The following is a 20,200-nucleotide window of genomic DNA, read 5'->3' on the forward strand; positions in this document are numbered from 1 at the left end:
ATTACTCGAGAAAATCTTTGTCATCACTGCACGTTGATACGGGACTCCAGGTGATGCTGATTTGATAGTGAGTAGCAGTGGTGGGCACAGATAACCAAAAAAATTAACTTCGATAACAGATCATCAGATAATTGAAAAGTTATCTTCGATAAAGTTAAAACAATAAACCACCCAAAAATGTATCGGAAGTTACAGATAACTGGTAACCGATAAATTCCATTATTGCCTCTGGTACACTTACAACTACTAACAAGCTGATTTTGAGTTTTAATACCACAATCACTTTTGGAAGCATCAAAAGCAACAACAGACCCAAACAACGAGTCAGCACTTCTGTCTTTGAGCATCCTGGCTTCCTGCACAGAAGCAACTGAGAGGAGCCGCAAAGCTCAGCTCTCTACAGAATCACAGCACTGCCATCAGGCGGAGGTCTTGGAAAAAAAAGCAGTGCTGAGTTATGGTTTGGTGTATAAATAAAATTAATACTGATAGAATAACTCCATTAATGTCACTTCTGTCATTTGTGCAAAGTTATAACATACGTATATCTTTTAATGTTGAATAATGCACTAATTCTGAAGTTTTGTAACAAACACAGACAGATGGCATTCTGGGTAAAATGTGCATCTGCTCACACTGATTGGATGATTCATTCTATGTAAACCAATACATTAATGTGAGGTGTGTCGTGTGCCTGTGTTTACAGATAAATGTGCTTTTGTAAAATATGCCATTTTTTTATTTGTAAAAAAGGCATTTTCAAAAAAAAAAAAAGCCAAGTTGTAATTAGATAACCGTCTGATATAACCGGTGTCAAAATAAATAGAAGACTAACATTCGCCCTGTTGACGTATCCCATAATCCCTTGCGCGCCAGAGAGTCGCTGCAGTCAAACAACATATAGAGATTAGTAACGCACACTCAAAAAAAAACCAACAACACCCATGTTGGTTTTTATGTTACATGAATGTAAGTCTAATGTGTAGCTTCTGTGATATAGAATCAAGTTTTATGGGTGAACACATTCAAATCATGCAGCTTTAACATAACATGCAACAACTTAAAATTTAAAGTGCTCAGTGAACATAACAAAATTATGGAAAGTATTTCCACCAAAGTAAAATGCGTTAAAATAGCCAGACACAATTTTGCTGAGTGACCTAAACGTAAATTTGTTGGGTCTGTTACATTTACCCTTACAAATCTAGTTGGCCTAAACCATGGTAATTGAGTAACAGAAATGTAAATTCATCATGATGACCCAACAAATTTACATTTAGGTCTGCATTTACCTTTTCAAATCTAGTTGGCCTAAACCATGGTAACTGGGCAACAGTAACACAAATTTATCATGTTGACTGAAGAAATTTACACTTGGGTCTACATTTACGCTTTCAAATCTAGTTGGCGTAAACCATGGTAATTGAGTAACAGTAATGCAAATTCATCATGTTGGCCCAACAAATTTACACTTAGGTCACTCAGCAAAATTGGTTTTGGCTATATTAACTTTACTTGGGTGGAAATACTTTACATAATTGTTTTGAGCAAGTTATTTTATTTATTTATTTATTTTTAGTGCATCAACATTGGCAGCTGGGTGCAAATAGAGACAGAGCCAGAGTAGTAGTTGAGGCAGCAGCAGCACTTATACAAGTTGATATTGTGGAAAATATAAAAGCAAGAGGATGTTTGGGGTTTACAGCTTGCCACCCAGTTTGGAGTAAGGCCTCTGTACTACAAAGGAAGAGAATGGTAATAGAGGAAGTGCGCAGTTAAAAGCAGGCCACAAAGTGGGCTAAGGCGGTCTCCCTCGGGAAACATGGAGAGTGGATACAATGGGATAGTGTAGAAGGAAGGTACAGCAGCTGGAGGGATGTGTGGGCCATGAAAACAAGGATTACCAATAGAACTACCTACAATGCCCTTCCTGCATCAGTTGGTGGGTGAAGAGCCACTATGTGCCCTCTGCCACATGCCAGCCTCCCTCAAACACATACTTATAGAGTGTAAAGTTAGCCTCACCCAAGGATGGTGTCACAATCAGGTCCTAAAGAACCTCATATCCACCTTAGAAAATAGGCAGCTGTAGCAAACTCTCCAAACTGGCAACAGTCAACCCTTTAGAGAAAATGTCCTTTGACTGTAAAGGGGACTATGGTTTGCAAGAGTAACGCCAGACCATCAGAGTGAGACCAGCTACATTTGGCCAGCAACTGGAAGATGTTGGTCAATACTGGCCAACAGTTTGTCTTCCCTTCCAAGTTACCACAACCCTAAGACCTGACCTGATACTCTCGCCCCCAATCACAGAAACATCTTCATCACTGAGCACACTTTACCCTGGGAGGACTCAGTTGATGGGAGAAAACACCTATCTTATACTGAGTTGACCACTGAGGCAAAACATCATGGCTTGGGTGCTCAAGTTCACTCTGTATAAGCGGGGTGCAGAGGCCTTGTGGCAATATCCACCACCGCGTTGCTCAGGAATCTGGGAGTTTGTTGTCAGAGTTTGTAGGTAACCATTATAGCTCCATCAGATACAGAGAAGCAGCCTGTGGATGAAAGATCCCTGCTGGCTTCCAAAAGTATCAGGCTAGGATGGTGCAGGAAACTGGAATCCGGTGTCATGCCATCTGGAAGCATTGTCAATGAAAAGCTGAAGAAGGAAGATGCCCATTTGATAACCCCTTCTGTCACCCAGCCAAAACCAATAACTTCAGTGTTAGTTTACCATCAGCTCTATTGTAATGCTTGCACAAAAGATTGAATAACATCTGTTCCTGTGTTTTGAAATCTGAAGATTCATAAATCCCACTTAAAACTTTAGAAAAAATAAGCCTTATGTTAATCTTGTCCAGAAGTAACATCAACTTCTCTGGAATCTGAGACATCTGGATTGGACCATCACACAGATGGTGGTCAAATGAATCAGTATTCTAGATCTTTTTTGGACTAAGTGAATACTGTGTGCTGTGGACCACAGACAAAAAGGGCAATCCAAACTCTTGTCCGTAACAAGTCCAAAAGCCAGGGTCTGTCATGGTATGGTGCTGCATCAATACCTTTAGCAAAGGTAATTTACACTTCTGTGATGGCAGCATTAATGTAGAAAAGTACACAGATTTCAGAGCAACATATACTGCCTTCAAGATGACATTTTTTTCAGAGACATCCATGCATTCCTTAAGACAACACAAAACCACATTCTGTAAACATTACAATGGTGTGGCTTTGGAAGCAGAGGGTACAGTTACTAGAATGGCTTGCCTGCAGTCCTGACCTGTCCCCTGTAGGAAATGTGTAGAGAATTCTGAAATGAAAAATGTAACAATGATGACCTGTATTGCTGCTGCACACCTTGTATGTTGAAGGATGGGACAAAATAACACCTGACAGGTTTCATCACTTGGTATCCTCAATGGCAAAATGTCTTTTAAGTGTTGTGATAAGGAATAGCAACATTACAAAGTAATAAATGCTTTAGCTTTCCAACTTCTTTCAGAATGTCTTGCAGGCCTGAAATGCAGGAATGGATGTATATTAAGAAATGTAACTAAGTTGATCAAATAAAACATGAAATACATATCTTGGCTTCATACCATCGGTAATGAAATAGAAGTCTAAATAAATGTAAAAATCACTGCATGTTTTTTTCTTCATTTTCCATATCATCTCAACTTTTTGTGATTTAGGGTTGTAATTGAAGTACCATGACATGAAAGTCAAAAACTTGATTCCTTTCCTTTACTTTTGCACTGTCAATGGCAAATTCACCAATCTCATGCTCCATTGTCCCCTCGCTCGTAAACAAGACCCTCCTCTGCCCAAGTATGCCTTGATATCCTGTCCATGAATATCACAAACAAGATTGATGACAAGGCGCAGCCCTGGCGGAGGCCAACCCCCACCGGAAACAAGTCCAACATACTACTAAGAACCCAAACACAGCTCTCCCTTTGTGTGTACAGAGACTGGATGGCCCTGAGAAGGGACCTTCTCACTCCATACTCACGCAGCACCTCCGACAGTATCCCCCAGGGTACCCGATCATACGCCTTCTCCAAGTCCACAAAATGCATGCAAACTGGATGGGTGTACTCCCAGGCATCCTCCAGGATCTTTGTGAGAGTGAAGAGCTGGTCGGTTGTTCCACGGCCAAGACGAAACCCGCATTGTTCCTCTTCAATCTGAGGTTTCGACTATCAGCCGAACCCTCCTTTCCATCAGCCTGGAGTAGACTTTACCAAGGAGGCTGAGTAGTGTGATGCCCCTGTAATTGGCACACACACTCTCTGGTCTCTTTTTTAAAACATGGAAACCAACACCCCAGTTTGCCATTCCTTTGTCATTGTCCCAGACCTCCACACAATGTTGAAGAGACATCTCATCCAAGACAGTCCCTCCACACCCAGAGCCTTTGTCATTTCTCGATGGATCTCATCAACCCCCGGGGATTTGCCACTGTGAAGCTGTGTGACTACCTCAGTGACTTCCAGCAGAAAAATTCATGATTATCCCACATCAGCTTCCAGCTCTGTCTCTACTACAGAGGGCGCTCTCATCTGATGCAGGAGTTCCTCAAAGTGCTCCTTCCAGCACTGGATTACCTCCTTAGTTGAACTCAACAGAGTCCCATCCTTACTGTATACGGCCTAGATGGTTCCCCGTTTTCTTCTCCTGAGTTGCCTCATAGTGATGACCAAAACAAAACAACAACAATGAGGCAGCATATAGAGATGAGGTGTAACAACTGGCATCATGGTGTGACAATCATAACCTGGTTTTGAACATTAAGAAAACTAAAGAAATAATTGTGGATTTTCGCAAAAAAGGTCAACGCACTTACTCTCCACTCTCCATCGGCGGTGAAACTGTGGAAAGGGTCTCCAAATTCAAATTCCTAGGCGTGACGGTGACAGAGGATCTGTCCTGGGACAGTAACACAGCTGCAGTTGTAGGAAAGGCCCAACAACGCCTCTTCTTTCTGAGGAAACTAAAATGTGCCAAAATTCCTCAGCAGCTAATGATTAACTTCTACAACTGTGCTATCAGCAGTGTGCTAACCTACGGATTCTTAGTGTGGTTCTCCAGCTGCACTAAGGCTGACCGGCAGGCTCTCCAGCGAGTGGTGAGGACAGCGGGGAAGATCATCGGGACTACCATTCCAGAGATCAGGACACTCTACACCAGCCGCTGCCTTAGACGAGTGTACAACATCCTTCAGGACAGTTACCATCCTGCACATGACCTATTCCACCTGTTACCTTCAGGGAGAAGATACAGGTCCACACGTGCTAGAACCTCTAGAATGGCCCGCAGTCTGTATTCCCAGGCCGTGAGGCTGCTACACCTGCAGTCTCTCCCTTCCCTTCCTTCTCTGTCATCACCCGCCATCACTAAATGTCACATCCCACCATTACAATAACTGTGAATTGGTTTTTGCATTGCTGCAGCAGCCACTCGACACTCCCCAACATCCCTGTTTACTGGGACCCCCCCCCCCCCCCCCCCCGTTATATATATGCACTTTACTCTGTTCTACTGTGCACTAAGATGCTGAGCTGTCTCTCTGTGCCTTACTTAATAATGAAAGTTTACAAACATATTCATACCCACGAATAAGTTATTATGTCATGAATAAGCTACTATGCTGTTGTTTGAGGCTCCATCGAAATTTCGTGTCATTTATAACTGTTATTATGGCAATGACAATAAAGTATTGAATTGAAAAGTCCTTTGGACACCACTGGGCTAAGGTAAGACTAATACTATAATAATTGGTCATTTTAAAAAGGCTATGTACATTTAGTGAGGTAAATGTGCACATATTTAGCCTCGCATTGAAGTGTTTTGTGCATCCAGGCACTTCTAATGTTTTTCTCTGTTCAGTGGTGACAAGAAACAATTTACTCTGCGTTCTTTGTGCCTCATGCAATAGCATTAATTAGTGTGTTAGCTTCTGCTTGCTGACATGGTATTTACATCATAAACAAATAAGGTGCAATTAAATTTGATTTTCTTCTTGTTGCATGAAACAAACGTATATACTGTATGTCTTTTTTCTCTTCATGACATTTTTGAACAGATAAGACACATTTTCAGGTGGAATATATATTCAGAAAAATACTGTACATGGTTATTTGGAACGGTGGGGATACACCAGTTGTCAGCCTGGCTGCTTGCCATCTAGGACCCAAGGTGATTCTATAATATGGTGGATGTGAGCACACAGTGCACCATTACACGCTACGAGACCTGACCTGACCATACTATGTCCACCCAACTTCTTATTGAATCTGCTCCTCATTAGCTATGATGGCAAATATTGCAGCACTCCAAACAAAACTCCAGACACTCAGTAGGCTCACAGCAGGACTCGAACATGACAGAGTGACAGTGGGCGTGGCAGTTGAGAGGCTCCACATGCGCATCCTGGATGGCAGAACAGCAGCGGGTGCAGCAGTTACAGCAGCAGGTGCAGAGGGCATTTAAACAGGAGGAGCAGCCCTCCAACAGGCCTCGGAGGAGGACGGAGCACTGACACCACAGACACACCAGCACCAGGTGAACACATAAATCTGTGGAGAAACAGATTTTAAAACATATATGTGATGATCCAGAGTCAGTTTAAAACAACCAAACAAACAAAAAAGCTTCTATGTGTTCTTAATAATAGGGATTAATGATTCGATTAACCCCAAATTAATCTCAAACGTGTTTGTTTGTTGTGCCATGAACAAGTTACAAGTGAAAGTCATCTGCTGTAGTGATCCAGTGTGATTGTGTTTATTTAATCACAGGGCTTTGTTCAGTCCTCAGGGGAAAAAAGAAAGAAAAAAAGACTGCAGAGGCTCCCGGTGATGAACAACAACTCGGTAGAAGCTGTCAAAAGATAATTGCTCTCCTTTCCAAATTAGCGGCATATGAAATTGCATACATTAACCCCGCCGGTGTGTTTTAGTGCTGCTCTCGCAGTCCAAACCGTCACGCTGTTACTCAGCCGCTGTTTTCACAGTCACGAGGAGCAGATAGTGAGTGAGTTCATGCAAATCGAGCTGTTTTATCCTGTTTACTCAAGAAAGTAAATGAAAAGGCGACAGCAGAATTCCCTGGGGAGTGAGGTCCAGCGTTCTCCTCCTCAGCTGCCTGAATTATACTTTCTTCTGCACATAACTTATGCTAATGTCTATGTGTAGATGAAAAAGGAGCATTATGTGAGGTTCCTGTGTTGATTTAATGCAGAACTTCACAGCGATAACAACATGAACACAATGATAAACAAGAAAGGCTTTGATGAAACTGATCGAAAGTGCAGTGTGAAAGTCTTCAAGAGAAACTTTTTACAGCGCCTTTGTGCACAAAGACAGATTGTCACTGATGACAACAGGATAATCATTCATTTGATGCATTTCAAACGCCTTTGATTTTCCTGTACTGACAGTGTGGGCTCATGGATGAGAGCCGCCATGCCGGAGCTTACCGCTGGTTGTAGCAGGAGGGCGGTGGGAGCTGACCAAGCCGCTCCTCTTACTCCGCCCCATCACTCCACTGGGCACAGGCATGCTGGAGTGCCGCTGCTGTTTCACACCGGAGGAGACGGGCTGCAGTGCTAGATCTAGCACAGTGAGGTGCGGCGAGGCACAGCAGCCGGGTTTGGTGAGTCCTGCAGCCTCTGGTGAGGCCTGTGTGGCAGGATCAACATCAAGCTGAGGCTGAGCTGGATAACAGACAGAAAGAATTTGTTGTATCATTACTGCACGTGTCTTCGTGTGTTCAAATGATTAGGCACATTTTGAACTTTTTCAACCCCCAGACCCACATACAGATGTATGCAAAATACAACTTTTGGGCACCCTGATAATTTTCATGATTTTCCTTTATAAATCATTGGTTGTCTGGATCAGAAATTTCAGTTAAATATATCATATAGCAGACAAACACACTGATATTTGAGAAGTGAAATTAAGTTTCTAGTATTTACAGAAAGTGTGCAATAATTGAACAAAATTAGGCAGGTGCATAAATTTGGGCACCCTCGTCATTTTATTGATTTGAATACATTTAGCACTAATTACTGGAACACACATTTGGTTTGGTAAGCTCACTGACCCTTGACCTCCTTACACAGGTGAATCCAGTCATGAGAAAGGGTATTTAAGATGGCCATTTGCATCTCTTCTAATGAGTGGCAACATGGGAGCCTCTAAACAACTCTCAAATGACCTGAAAACAAAGATTGTTCAACATCATGGTTTAGGGGAAGGATACAAAAACCTATCTCAGAGATTTCAGCTGTCAGTTTCCCCTGTGAGGAACATAGTGAGAAAATGGAAGACTGCAGGCACAGTACTAGTTAAGGCCCGAAGTGACAGGCCGAGAAAAATCTCAGATATGCTGAAGTGAAGGATGGTGAGAACAGTCATAGTCAACCCACAGACTTGCGACAAAGATCTACAACATGATCTTGCTGCAGATAGTGTCTCTGTGCATCGTTCAACTATACAGCGCACTTTGCACAAAGAGATGCTGTATGATGCTGTAATGCAGAGGAAGCCCTGTGTACACGCCACAAACAGAGTCACTTGAGGTATGCTAAAGCACATTTGGACAAGCCACCTTCATTTTGGAATAAGGGGCTGTGGACTGATGAAACTAAAATTGAGTTATTTGAACATAAGGGGTGGTATGCATGAAAAAGAACACAGCATTCCAAGAAAAACACTTGCTACCTCCAGTAAAATTTGGAGGTTTTTCCATCATGCTGTGTGGCTTTGTGGGCAGTGCAGGTACTGGGTATCTTGTTAAAGTTGAGGGTGATTCCAGTCAATATCAGCAGATTCTTGAGAACAATGTTCAAGAATCAGTGATAAAGTTGAAGTTGTGCCGGGGCTACGTCTTTCAACAAGACAACGACCCTAAACACTGCTCAAAATCTATTAAGGCATTCATGCAGAGGAACAAGTACAACATTCTGGAATGGCCATCTCAGTCCCCGGACCTAAATATTATTGAAAATCTGTGGTGTGATTTTAAGCGGGCTGTCCATCCTCGGAAACCAACAAACCTGAGATGTTTTGTAAAGAAAAACGGTACAAAATACCTTCAACCACAATCCAGACTCTCATTGGAAGCTATAGGAAGTGTTTAGAGGCTGTTATTTCAGCAAAAGAGGGATCTACTAAATATTGATTTTTTTTTTCTGTTGGGGTACCCAAATGTATGCACCTGCCTAATTTTGTTTTAAGAATTATTGCACACTTTCTGTAAATCCTATAAATTTCATTTCACTTCTCAAATATCACTGTGTTTGTCTGGTATATGATATATTTAACTGAAATTGCTGATCCAAACAACCAATGATTTATAAAGGAAAATCATGGAAATCATCAGGGGTGCCCAAACGTTTACATACAACTGTATATTGAAATTACACTTACTGGCCACTTTATTAGATACACCTGTTCAATTTATTGTTAACACAAATAGCTAATGAGCCAATCACATGGCAGCAACTCAGCGCATTTCGGCCTCTGGATCTGGTGAAGACAACTTGAAGTTCAAACAGAGCATCAGAATAGGGAAGAAAGGAGATTTAAGTGACTCTGAATGTGACATGGTAGTTGGTGACAGACAGGTTGGTCTGAGTATTTCAGAAACTGCTGATCTACTGGGATTTTCACACACAACCATCTCTAAGGTTTACAGAGAATTATCTGAAAAAGATAATCAGTGAGCAGCAGTTGTGTGGGAAAAATGCATGGTTGATGTCAGAGGTTAGATGAAGACTTGTTGAATGGGCGACTGGATGATGCTGTCATGTCAGTATGGACCAACATCTATGAGGAATGTTTCCAACACCTTGTTGAGTCTATGCCATGAAGAATTAACGTATGTTATGAAAAAAGGGGTCCAACAAGGTCTACCTAATAAAGTGGCCGGTGAGTGTATACCAGATAATATAACATCATGTTTTGCAGGTGTAATGATACAATTTCTGGAGGGTAAAGATTATTCAATAATATCAAAATTCTGGACCGGTGTCCCGTCGAGATGAGGTGAACGTGGAGATGAGGTGTGCCGCGCTACTGCGCATGCGCACATCGCTCTACCCCGTACTTGAAGACGTCACCCGTCGGGATGAGGTTCTTCGCGCAACTGCACATGTGCAGATGATGCAACTCACTCGACGTGCAACTGCACATGCGCATTTTGTTTTTTGTTTTTTTCCGTCAAAGTTTTTTTTTTTTTTTTTATTAATTGTATTCAGTGTATTTTTAGCCTAGTAAGTAAAACATTTTCTGTATTTTACGTTAGGAGCATAAATGTATGTATATGTATATTTTGCCTGTCGAAATAAGCTAACTCCAGGTTAAAAATACTTATTGTTTTATAGTGAGTAGATTTTATACATTACTACATTCGGATGAACAATTTATACATTTATTTGCGAACTTCGTCAAGTAATTTTTTCAGTGCACAAGTGCAGTTACGCGAGGAACCTCATCTCGACAGAACACCGGTCTGCTTCTGGATTTAAATAAAGCAGCTTCAATTAAAGCGTTTAATATCATTTAGGGATTAACCTTTTAAGCCTTGCTTTTACCCAGATATTATTAAAATTCAAAGTAAAATAATAAAATCAGAAATGTTGCAGCAAAGCAACAATATACATATAGAGTCCAGTGATCACAAAGATGGATGAACAAAAAGGCAAATGAGGTGAAGAGCAGAGTCCCAGTAAAATCATATAGCGCTATAGGTGTGTGTGTGTGTGTGTGTGTGTGTGTGTGTGTGTGTGTGTGTGTGTGTGTGTGTGTGTGTGTGTGTGTGTGTGTGTGTGTGTGTGTGTGTGTGTGTGTGTGTGTGTGTGTGTGTGTGTGTGTGTTTGCAATGCCAGACCATATATGGGTAGAGAGGTGGAGCATGGGTGACACAATGCAGGGCAAATGAAGCCCGAACACGCCCGCATTTACCAGAGCTTATGCAGCTACGTATACATTTGCCTGATTTTTAAGAATACTAGACTGGGTCTGAGAGGTATTAGCGTCCTATCTCACTAGGCTGCGACAGCCTGCGAACAGCGACTGTGAGGGAAATCACTTCATTTCACACAACATATGCTGGAAGGCACTTTTCCCTTGCTTCACTCACAGGGCGCTGTCAGATTTTGAATTTTTCAAAGTTAGCGAAGTGACAATGCTCCTCCCAGTGTGCACCCAGAACCATGTCATGCAACCATCTGAATTAACTCACTGTGACTCCTGACATTCATGAGATTCATGAAAAAACTGTGGGAGGGGTGGTGGTGGGGGAGGGACAGCTGGGTGAGCTGCAGGACAGCACACCACAACAGCAGAGATGATCAGAGAGGAACAACTGATTCTGGAACTACCTGAGCTGCTGCCAGCATGGCCGCAGGTGCTGCGGACATCAGGACTTCTGGAATTATGCATTTAATGTATGTTTTTTGTTTCTTATGGAGGTGCACAGTTCTGGAGTAGCAGAGCATATGGCACTGTGTTGTGTTTAATCTGTTTTTATCTGGAGAGCTCTCTCTCTGTCTCTCTCTCTCTCTCTCGCTCTTTCTGTCTGTCAAGCTCTCTCTCTCTCTCTCTCTCTCTCTCTCTCTCTCTCTCTCTCTCTCTCTCTCTCTCTCTCTCTCTCTCTCTCTTCGATAAGCTCGTGAGGGATGCACAGTCACTGAGGAAATATGACAACATGGTTTCATTAAATGACACACTGCTCAGTTCCAGCTTCAACAGCGCACATGTGTGTCTTTAAACCAGGGAAATCTTTCTGCTAAATGTCTGGAGTGAAAAAAAAAAAAAACAGCAGAAGGGACTTACAATGTTATTGACAAATAAATCAACTCAAATCAAAGGACACACAACCCCGAAGTGCTGCTGAACATCGCTGCGTCACACAGAAAATGCTGTTACAACATTTGAAATCTTGCGATAAGCACCTGGTCGTACCCCATTTATGGTGAAATGATGTTCTTTCCACTTCCTGATTATGGCCCCAGCAGTGCTCACTGGAACATTCAGAAGTTTAGAAATCCTTCTGTAACCAATGCCATCAGTATGTTTTGCAACAATAAGGTTGCAAAGTTCTTGAGAGAGCTCTTTGCGTTTACTCATCATGAGATGTTTCTTGTGTGCTACTATGTTAATAAGACACCTTTTTATAAGCCATCTGTTAGGTTGGAACCAGCTGATATTACTTTGCACAGACAAGGAGCAGGATTGCTTTCTAATTATTGATAGATTACAGCAGGTATCTTGGCTTTCCATGTCTTTCATGTCTTTTTGCACCTCCCTTTCTTCATGTGGTCAATACTCGTTTCCTGTGTCATTTCACATTGTTACACATAACTTAATTTCTGTACTTAATTGTGCTTGTTTTTGTTTTGTTTTTTTTGTTGTTTTTTTTGTATGTGTGCATTACGGGGCTGTTACTCACATCTGGTGAAACTTTCATGTCAGTAGCACCTTTAGAAATATATTTACTAAGAAAAATGACGTGTTAAATCCTTATTTTACCTGCTGTATTTCCAAGGTCATTCATCCAATTTGTTGTTTTTGTTATAGTCATTACTATTTTGCCATATACATGTATAGTTAGCTGAGAAATAAAACCAGCACTTGTGCATATTTTCATAATCTAACTACTAATCAAAACTCACATTTACTTTCCACTTACTGGTGACAAGGTCAGTGTGGATGTTATTTCCTCTGCTGACTTGTTCACGTGCTGAAGGGATTTCCTGTGATTTAACAGATGGGCTGCCTTGAAACATATCAGAGGAAAGCTGTGTTAGCTTAAAAGTTTCACATTGCACAATAACTGGATTTTGACATCAAAATGAAATGCGAACCCCATAAAACTAATCAGTAGTGCTCACAATAACTGTTCAAATTGTTTAGCATAGTCATGTAATGTTAGATCTGTTGGTACTTTTACAGATATATACACAGTGTCAGGTCAGGTTTAGGAGCTCACTCTGGTGCCACATGTTGCCACACCACCTCCCAAAAGTAGCCGTTTATCTTTCACAGGCAGGTGATACTTGAGGATCCTCTTGGCCTTTTCCAGTTGCTAGGGTCCTCAACGCTGAGGCACCTGCAGGCCCAAAGAGGTGTGCCACATGGCCAAAGTGATGAAGCTGAAATTCCTTCACAAAGCATCTCATCTGAGTTTGCCTTCACCACTCATTCACCAAGTTACCAATCATTCCAGCAAAAGTTATTCCAATGATATGCAAGGATCCTGTGAAGAACCTCAAAGACTTACAGTTCTCACATTAGGTCACTGGTTAGCATCCTCTCACAACCACACAGTAAAACAAAAATTACCATTACCCACATGCCTCTCTCCAATGACCCCATGACTCCATAAACTTTTCTCAACCTCAAAGGCCAAGCACAGAGAGACATGAATGTCACTACTCAGACTTTCATACATGAAAATGGGCCACACTGATGTTTGTCTCCCATATGCCTTCTGCAAACTGTCTGAAATTTCCAACCTTTTAAAAAAAATCCTTCTCTGCTCCACTGTGAAGCTGTATAACATTGAAGAAACTGTGCATCGTGCAAGTTTTGTGTGAAAATTTACTTAAGATTTCTTTAAATAAGGTCAAGCTAAATAATCTAAATCAAGTCCTTATATTTTATTGAACTTTTGTGCATTTTGTCATTTTTATCTTGTAACTGTAGATTTGATATTTTGATGAGAAGTTAGACAACTATAACTTTGTGCAGTGAATACAAATGGATGTAATTCCGAAATGGTTAGGATGATATTTTTGTTAAACCCCTTGAATTAAAGCTGACAATTGACACCAAAAGGACATTTGATTGTTTCATTTCAACTCCATTGTAGTTTTGTAGTCACGACATTACAAAAAAAAATAAAAAAATTTTAAAAAAAAAGCATCACTGTCCAAATACTTATGGAACTGACTTAAGTAGCTTAAGCTTAAGTAGAGCTTAAGTAGATTTTTCATGGATGGTCATATGAGGCTGTGTTTGAAGGTGTGATGTACAAAGAGGTGTACTTACTCTTACATAGTTTTAACAAAGTGTACATTTGTTCAGACATGGTTGACATTGAGATACAAAGAGACATGCAAATGCATTTATTTTAAGAAAAAAGATTGACATTCATCCAACATGGTCAGACATATATACACACCCATAGAGATATAGGAAGAAATAAACACAGTTAGTGTGCATGAAGCACAAACATATGTGATATATGTATGATATGTATGTAACATATGTATGTAGAAAAGGGCAGGTGTCTGATTCAGACCTTCACACTGCTGTCTGTTGAGCAGTAAGTTAGTTATTAAAAGAATATATGTATTTCACAGCTTACAGAGTGTGTTTGGTCCAGGACAGTTTGGTATGCATATTATTCATATGTGCAAAGCGTGGACACATGGGAGAAAGACATTACAGGAAAAGTAAGCAAATAAAATTAAGATAAATGAGATGTAATTTGTGTTCATTTCTGTTGTAGTTTGAGTCCTGCTGTTTTAAATTTTTAATGAATACATAAATATGGACCTTTTTTAATGTTTTACTTTCCAGATTGAGTGGAACAACTGAGTGATCCTAAGAGGAAGCTGTAGCATAAAATCGAGGCAGTGGCCAAAAGGTTAAAGAAGCAGCATTGGGAACAGAGGGTCATACGCATGTACAATTACCTAATGAAACACAAAACCACTATGCTGCCCTTGATCGAGGTCCTTAATCTCCATATTGTTCTAAGTATCCAGATGAACTCCTTATGTCTCATCCCACTGGCCCCAGGATGAAAATGAGCCAAAAATAGCCAATTATAAGCCACACCCCTTAATTCACTTTAGAAAATGTCAAATAAATGATTCCACAATTTTTTTTAACTAAGCCAAAGAGGCGACACTGTAAAATACAGCTGCCTGTTCAGCTCATGTGCTTTAGGTCTGCTAATCACCAAGTCGCATTTAATTTATTAAGTTATAATTTTTAAAATGCAACAACACAAAAGTTTTTAAAATATATCTGACATACACACAGCTGTGTGCGTATTTCACAGGGACGAGATAAAATATAAAATGTAGCTTTTTTTTTCAATGTCGGGGTGATGTCAAAAATCTGCTCACCTTCAGATAATTTAATATGTCACTGAAGACCTTCTGTGATGTTTTAAAGGCTTCGCCTATCTGACAATAAAGATTTATTTATTTATTGTAAAATATTGAATCCTTGGAATCGTTTTTGTTATGAAGATACTTAAAGAAATAGCAGCACCTGAAAGAGAAATGCTGCCTGCTTTTCTAGTTCAGATCATTCGTACTTGCCTTCATTCATATTGTTGGTTTGGTCCGGCTCGTCTGCAGATAAATGGACTCCTGGTGACACGTCTGAAGAACATGACTGCTTTGGATTTGTCTGAGACTTTGTTCACCTGCTTCAGCTTGCTACTTTTGTCCAGGCAGAGGTCAGAACCCCCCCCCCCCCAACACTCCGGGCTGAGTCACCGCTCAGGAGAATGTGTTTGTGTGTGTTTTGCTGTTGGTCGGTGACTCAAAAACACACCCTTTCCCCTGTACATCCCCACTGACTGCAAAACAGCACGTGGCCTGCCTTTCTCTGTTCAGCTTTTTTAATCAGCTCGCACAATGGAGACACATACCTCACGAGTGTGTCAGATGAATATGTATGCAAGCCCCCCATACACACACACACACACACACACAGACACACAGGCACACCTAAAGATGTCAAAGCCGCTGTTAGTGTTCAAAATTCAAATGAATGCAAGAAAGTGATTTAGAAGTGTCTTGATTTTTTACTACGTGTAAAATAATGTTGATCATTTTGTGTTTTCTCTCACTAAACCCACAATGAGTGTGTGTGTGTGTGTGTGTGTGTGTGTGTGTGTGTGTGTGTTGTGTGTGTGTGTGTGTGTGTGTGTGTGTGTGTGTGTGTGTGTGTGTGTGTGTGTGTGTGTGTGTGTGTGTGTGTGTGTGTGCGTGCATTGACAGTGCAGTTTTAACTGTCTTTTGCAACTATTTGAAATAAAAGCATATAAGGAAAATTAGTTCATAGTGCAGCCTGCCGGTGTCGCAGACTGAATGGTCCACCCCTAAAAATCGGTCCCCGTTTTGCATGCGTCGTTTCGAACCACAGCAGCACGTCTGAGATGGAGTCTCTTCACCCAAAGCAGTTAAATGGATTATGGATTAGAACCATCAGATGATAAAGGTAAAACCTCTTAAATCATTCTAAAGTCAGTTTTAAGCAGAAACGAGGTAGTTTTAAGCAGAAACGAGGCGAAATTGTTGTGTGGGCCGCCAGAAGAGGAGGTACTGCTGGCCCACCACCAGAGGGCGCCGTGCCTGAAGTGCGGGCTTCAGGCAGGAGAGGGCGCAGTCGCCTCACAGGAGCAGCCAGGGTGACAGCTGTCACGCATCACCTGCAACAGCTGTTACCCATCATCTGATCAGCAGGGGAATATCAGCAGGACGACGCCTCCACCTCTTTGCCGAGATATCGTTCTACCTGGAAGGTAACGTGCTCAGCTGACTGGTTAACAGTGATCTTTTGTGACTTTTGTGAGTTGTTTAGCTGACTCCTTTTCCAACGAGTGGTGGAGGTAGTTTTCCTGCCGTACGGATTCCTGGGTGCAGACGCACCCACATTTAATTGTTCTTTTGTTCCTCGCCAGCAGTACCAGGTCCGACACGCGGAGGCAGTGGCCACCTGGGAGTTCGGGACTTGGCGGCTCCAGTATTCCCGGGGTCTGGTGGCGGAGGAAATTGTGTGGTTCCGGTTCTGCTTTGGACAGACGTCTCCTATCTTCGAGCCTGCCACAACGACACCTTTTGTGATTTGGCTTTTGTCTATTGTTGTAATCTGATTGTATTTGTTGTGCCCATTCACAACAGTAAAGTGTTGTTATTTGACCTCATCCATTGTCCGTTCATTTGCGCCCCCTGTTGTGGGTCCGTGTACCTACACTTTCCCAACAGAAATTCCGTGACGCTTTGAAATGTCCGATGCGCAGTGAACGCATCAGCTAGCAGCTCATTTAGCCGCAGCGTTCTGATCACTTCCGCCACCTTTTATGATAAAATAATGCTGAATATTATGTGGAAATGATGGTTGTACTAAAGCTTCGGGTATCTGTCGCTGAGATAGATGATGAGTGCAGTTTGAAGCAGAAACGAGGTGGTTAATCCGTGTGAACCCGCATCATTGGGGGGGACCAATTTTTGGGGGACCGTCGTTCAGCGACACAGTTGTAACTAAGTATTAATTCATTCACGTTAAATGAATTGTCTCAGAATTACAGCACTTTTGTGTGTGGTGTATCATTTTTAAGGGACCAAAAATAACTGGACAACTCATTGATGAAATGAGGGAATAATACACAGCTGGACATGATACAGCTCAATAACTGATTTTGCAGTTTTACAAATGAGGAATTACAAATGATGTGCTGGAATTCTGACACTGTTCACCAATCTTCTCCTTCTTCTTAGCATTCTTCCACATGGTGTGTAAAGCTAACTGGGTTACCAAAGTCTTCCATGTTGCTCTATCCTGTGCAAGCTGTTGAAATTGGTCTAACATGATGTTACTTGTCCTGATGTTCCACCTTAGGACATCCAGCCAGCAGTTACAGGGGACTCCTCCAGCAAACCTGACAGGGTTCAAAGGTAGTTAAATATTCAAGATGGAGGCGCAGGATGTGGCGGTACCATTGGACTCTTTGCATTGCTGCAAGAGGAGAGGTGCAGCGGCACCTCAGAGCTCCTCCCGAGTGACCGAGCTCCTCACCCTATCTCTAAGGGAGCGCCCAGCCACCCTGCGGATGAAACTCATCTTGGCCGCTTGTACTCGCGATCTTGTTCTTTCGGTCATGAGCCAAATCTCATGACCATAGGTGAGGGTGGAACGTAGAATGATTCGTAAATCAAGAGCTTTGCCCCCCTGCTCAGCTCTCTCTTCACCACGATGGTCCGATACAGCGACCGCATCACTGCAGATGCTGCACTGATCCGTCCGTCGATCTCACGCTCCATCTATCCCTCTCTTGTGAACAAGACCCTGGCTGTTGGGTCCTCTTTGACTTTTTTCAATGATTGTGTGTTGGAACCATTGAATGCTATCAATCTTCCTGGGGCTCTGTTGCCAGAACTGCCTATCTTGGCCCCCAAAGTGTTGAGAAACTGAATGCACGGACCCACATTAGGGGGCGTAAATGAGCGGTCAATAGGAATACCAATAAATAACAATTTATTATGCAAAAGGTGCAAACAGATTCCAAATATGCTGAGTCCAATTAATAATCATGGTGACACATGGGCAGGCCCGAGGGTAGGAGACGCCTATCCAGAGAAGAGCCGGGACCCATGGAGTTCCACCGCCAGCCGGAGGCCTCCACCACACCAGAGCCGCCAAGTCTTGGTACCCCCAGGTGGCCACCGCTCGAGGCTGTCGGACCGGTACTGCTGGCAGGAGCAAAAACAGATTAGATGGGTGTGTGAACACCCAGCAAACAGTCAGCAAAAACTCAGTAATCCTCCTGAAGGAATAAATCCAGATACTCCCAGAGTGCAGAGGAAAATTGGAAAACGTGCAGTGTCAATTGTTATACTTAGTAAGTAAGAAGTGAGGAGTGGAGACGCCAACTCCTCCAAACTTCCCACAAACTCGGCTCCAAGCTGCAAGTATATAATCACAACTGCAAAGACTTCAGTGACAATGAATGTGCGAACGGCACAAAAGGCTAAGTTTACCTGTTTGGTAAGCTGATAACTCGGCAGAGTTATGGTGTGTCCCCCAGGCTTTTATGGATGAAGTGATGAATGATGGAAAACAGCTGATGACAGCCTAACGGTGCACACCTGGTGGCACCAAAAAGGCCAGTGCCCCCTCTAGAGGCCCAAACGCTGCCATCCTGGCAGGGCGCCATCTGGTGGTGGGCCAGCAGTAACTCCTCTTCAGCGGCCCACACAACACAAAGTGTTGTTTAGCAGCCACGTCTCAGATCCATACAGGAGAACTGACACCAATGAGGCACTATAAATGTGAAATTTTATAATTTTGGAGCTGTCTTGATGTCCGCATGGTGAGTGCATGACTACAGATTCCAGTACTCATTTCCAATCAATCTTTGACTTTAGGTCACCTGTTTTGGAGAATGTTGAGACAAGGTATTTGAAGGTGAACAAATATGTTTGCAGTGGTGTTGTAAAAATAGAAGAGTGGAGGATACAGGCCATTTCCAATATGCATGAGCTCAGTCTAAGACCAGTTGATGCTAAGACCAAGTTTTTAGAGTAGCTTTATCTCTAACTGGATGTAACTACCATTTTATAGTTGTTCCACAAAGAGAGATAGTGTCAGTATGTCTTACACTACCTTTTTTTCAATTTCAATTTATTTCAATTTATTTTATTTGTATAGAGCCAAATCACAACAATGCTGCCTCAAGGTGCTTCACATGAGTAAGGTCTAACCTTACCAACCCATTTGAGAAAGAACACAGGTAACAGTGGTAAGGAAAAACTCCCTCTGATGATAATGAGGAAGAAACCTCAAGCAGACCAGACCCAGAGGGGTGACCCACTGCTTAAGCCATTCTAACAGTTGCAAGTTTTTTACAAATTTTACCTGAATTTCTTAACAGACAGAAGAGTCAGAAAATAGAAAAAAAAAAAAAAAACAGAGGATCAACAAAAAACAGTCTTTCACTGAAATTAAAAAGCAGTTCATTTTGGATCTTTAATCTTAGTGCATCCAATTCCACAACACATGAGGCTTCCAACACAGGCAGTGTCTCCAGTCATTGGAGCAACAGGCAGGGCATCCTGAGGTCAGTCTGGCGCCTTGGGGTGCAGGGTCAGCATTGATTGAAGGTCTCGGCAGTGCCATCAGTGGGCCTGTTCCCGCGGCAAAGTCCATTCAAAATGCAGGCCTGCATGATAGGGCAGCACATTTGCTTCATGGTTAGCACTGTTGCCTCACAGAAAGAAGATCCTGGGATCACTTCCTACGTGGTCTTTTTCTGGATGGTTTGCCTGTTCTCCCATGTTTGTGTGGCCTTCCCTCTGGGTGCTCAGCTGGCACTTCCGAAGATCAGGTTAGGTGAAATGAAACTTTAAAAATTGGCCATAGGTGTGAGTGTGAACTCG

General features: G+C 42.2%; 1 protein-coding gene and 1 long non-coding RNA gene across 2 annotated transcripts; one reads left to right on the plus strand and one right to left on the minus strand.

Moving 5' to 3' along the window:
• Positions 1-930: 930 nt before the first annotated feature.
• On the plus strand, positions 931-6,334 carry LOC117515443. Its single transcript, XR_004562151.1, has 2 exons — positions 931-5,819; positions 5,853-6,334. It is a non-coding gene; the product is annotated as an uncharacterized LOC117515443 (long non-coding RNA).
• On the minus strand, positions 6,282-15,532 carry LOC117515442 (myoD family inhibitor domain-containing protein-like). Its single transcript, XM_034176006.1, has 4 exons — positions 15,356-15,532; positions 12,709-12,795; positions 7,487-7,723; positions 6,282-6,584 (listed from the first exon to the last, which is right to left on the minus strand). Exons 1-4 carry the CDS (start codon positions 15,363-15,365, stop codon positions 6,313-6,315), a joined length of 606 nt encoding a protein of 201 aa, XP_034031897.1. The 5' UTR covers positions 15,366-15,532; the 3' UTR covers positions 6,282-6,312.
• Between the last annotated feature and the right edge of the window lie 4,668 nt (positions 15,533-20,200).

Source organism: Thalassophryne amazonica, chromosome 8 (genome assembly GCF_902500255.1).
Source record: "Thalassophryne amazonica chromosome 8, fThaAma1.1, whole genome shotgun sequence".
In the NCBI taxonomy this organism is placed as follows: Eukaryota; Metazoa; Chordata; class Actinopteri; order Batrachoidiformes; family Batrachoididae; genus Thalassophryne; species Thalassophryne amazonica.

Bases quoted from the DNA above. Each gene is read 5' to 3' on its own strand.
- LOC117515442 (XM_034176006.1), bottom strand. The intron at 7,724-12,708 runs GTAAGTGGAAAG...TCTGTTATCCAG, and splicing joins CCACACTGACCTTGTCACCA to CTCAGCCTCAGCTTGATGTT. The intron at 6,585-7,486 runs GTAAGCTCCGGC...GTTTCTCCACAG, and splicing joins CCCTCCTGCTACAACCAGCG to ATTTATGTGTTCACCTGGTG.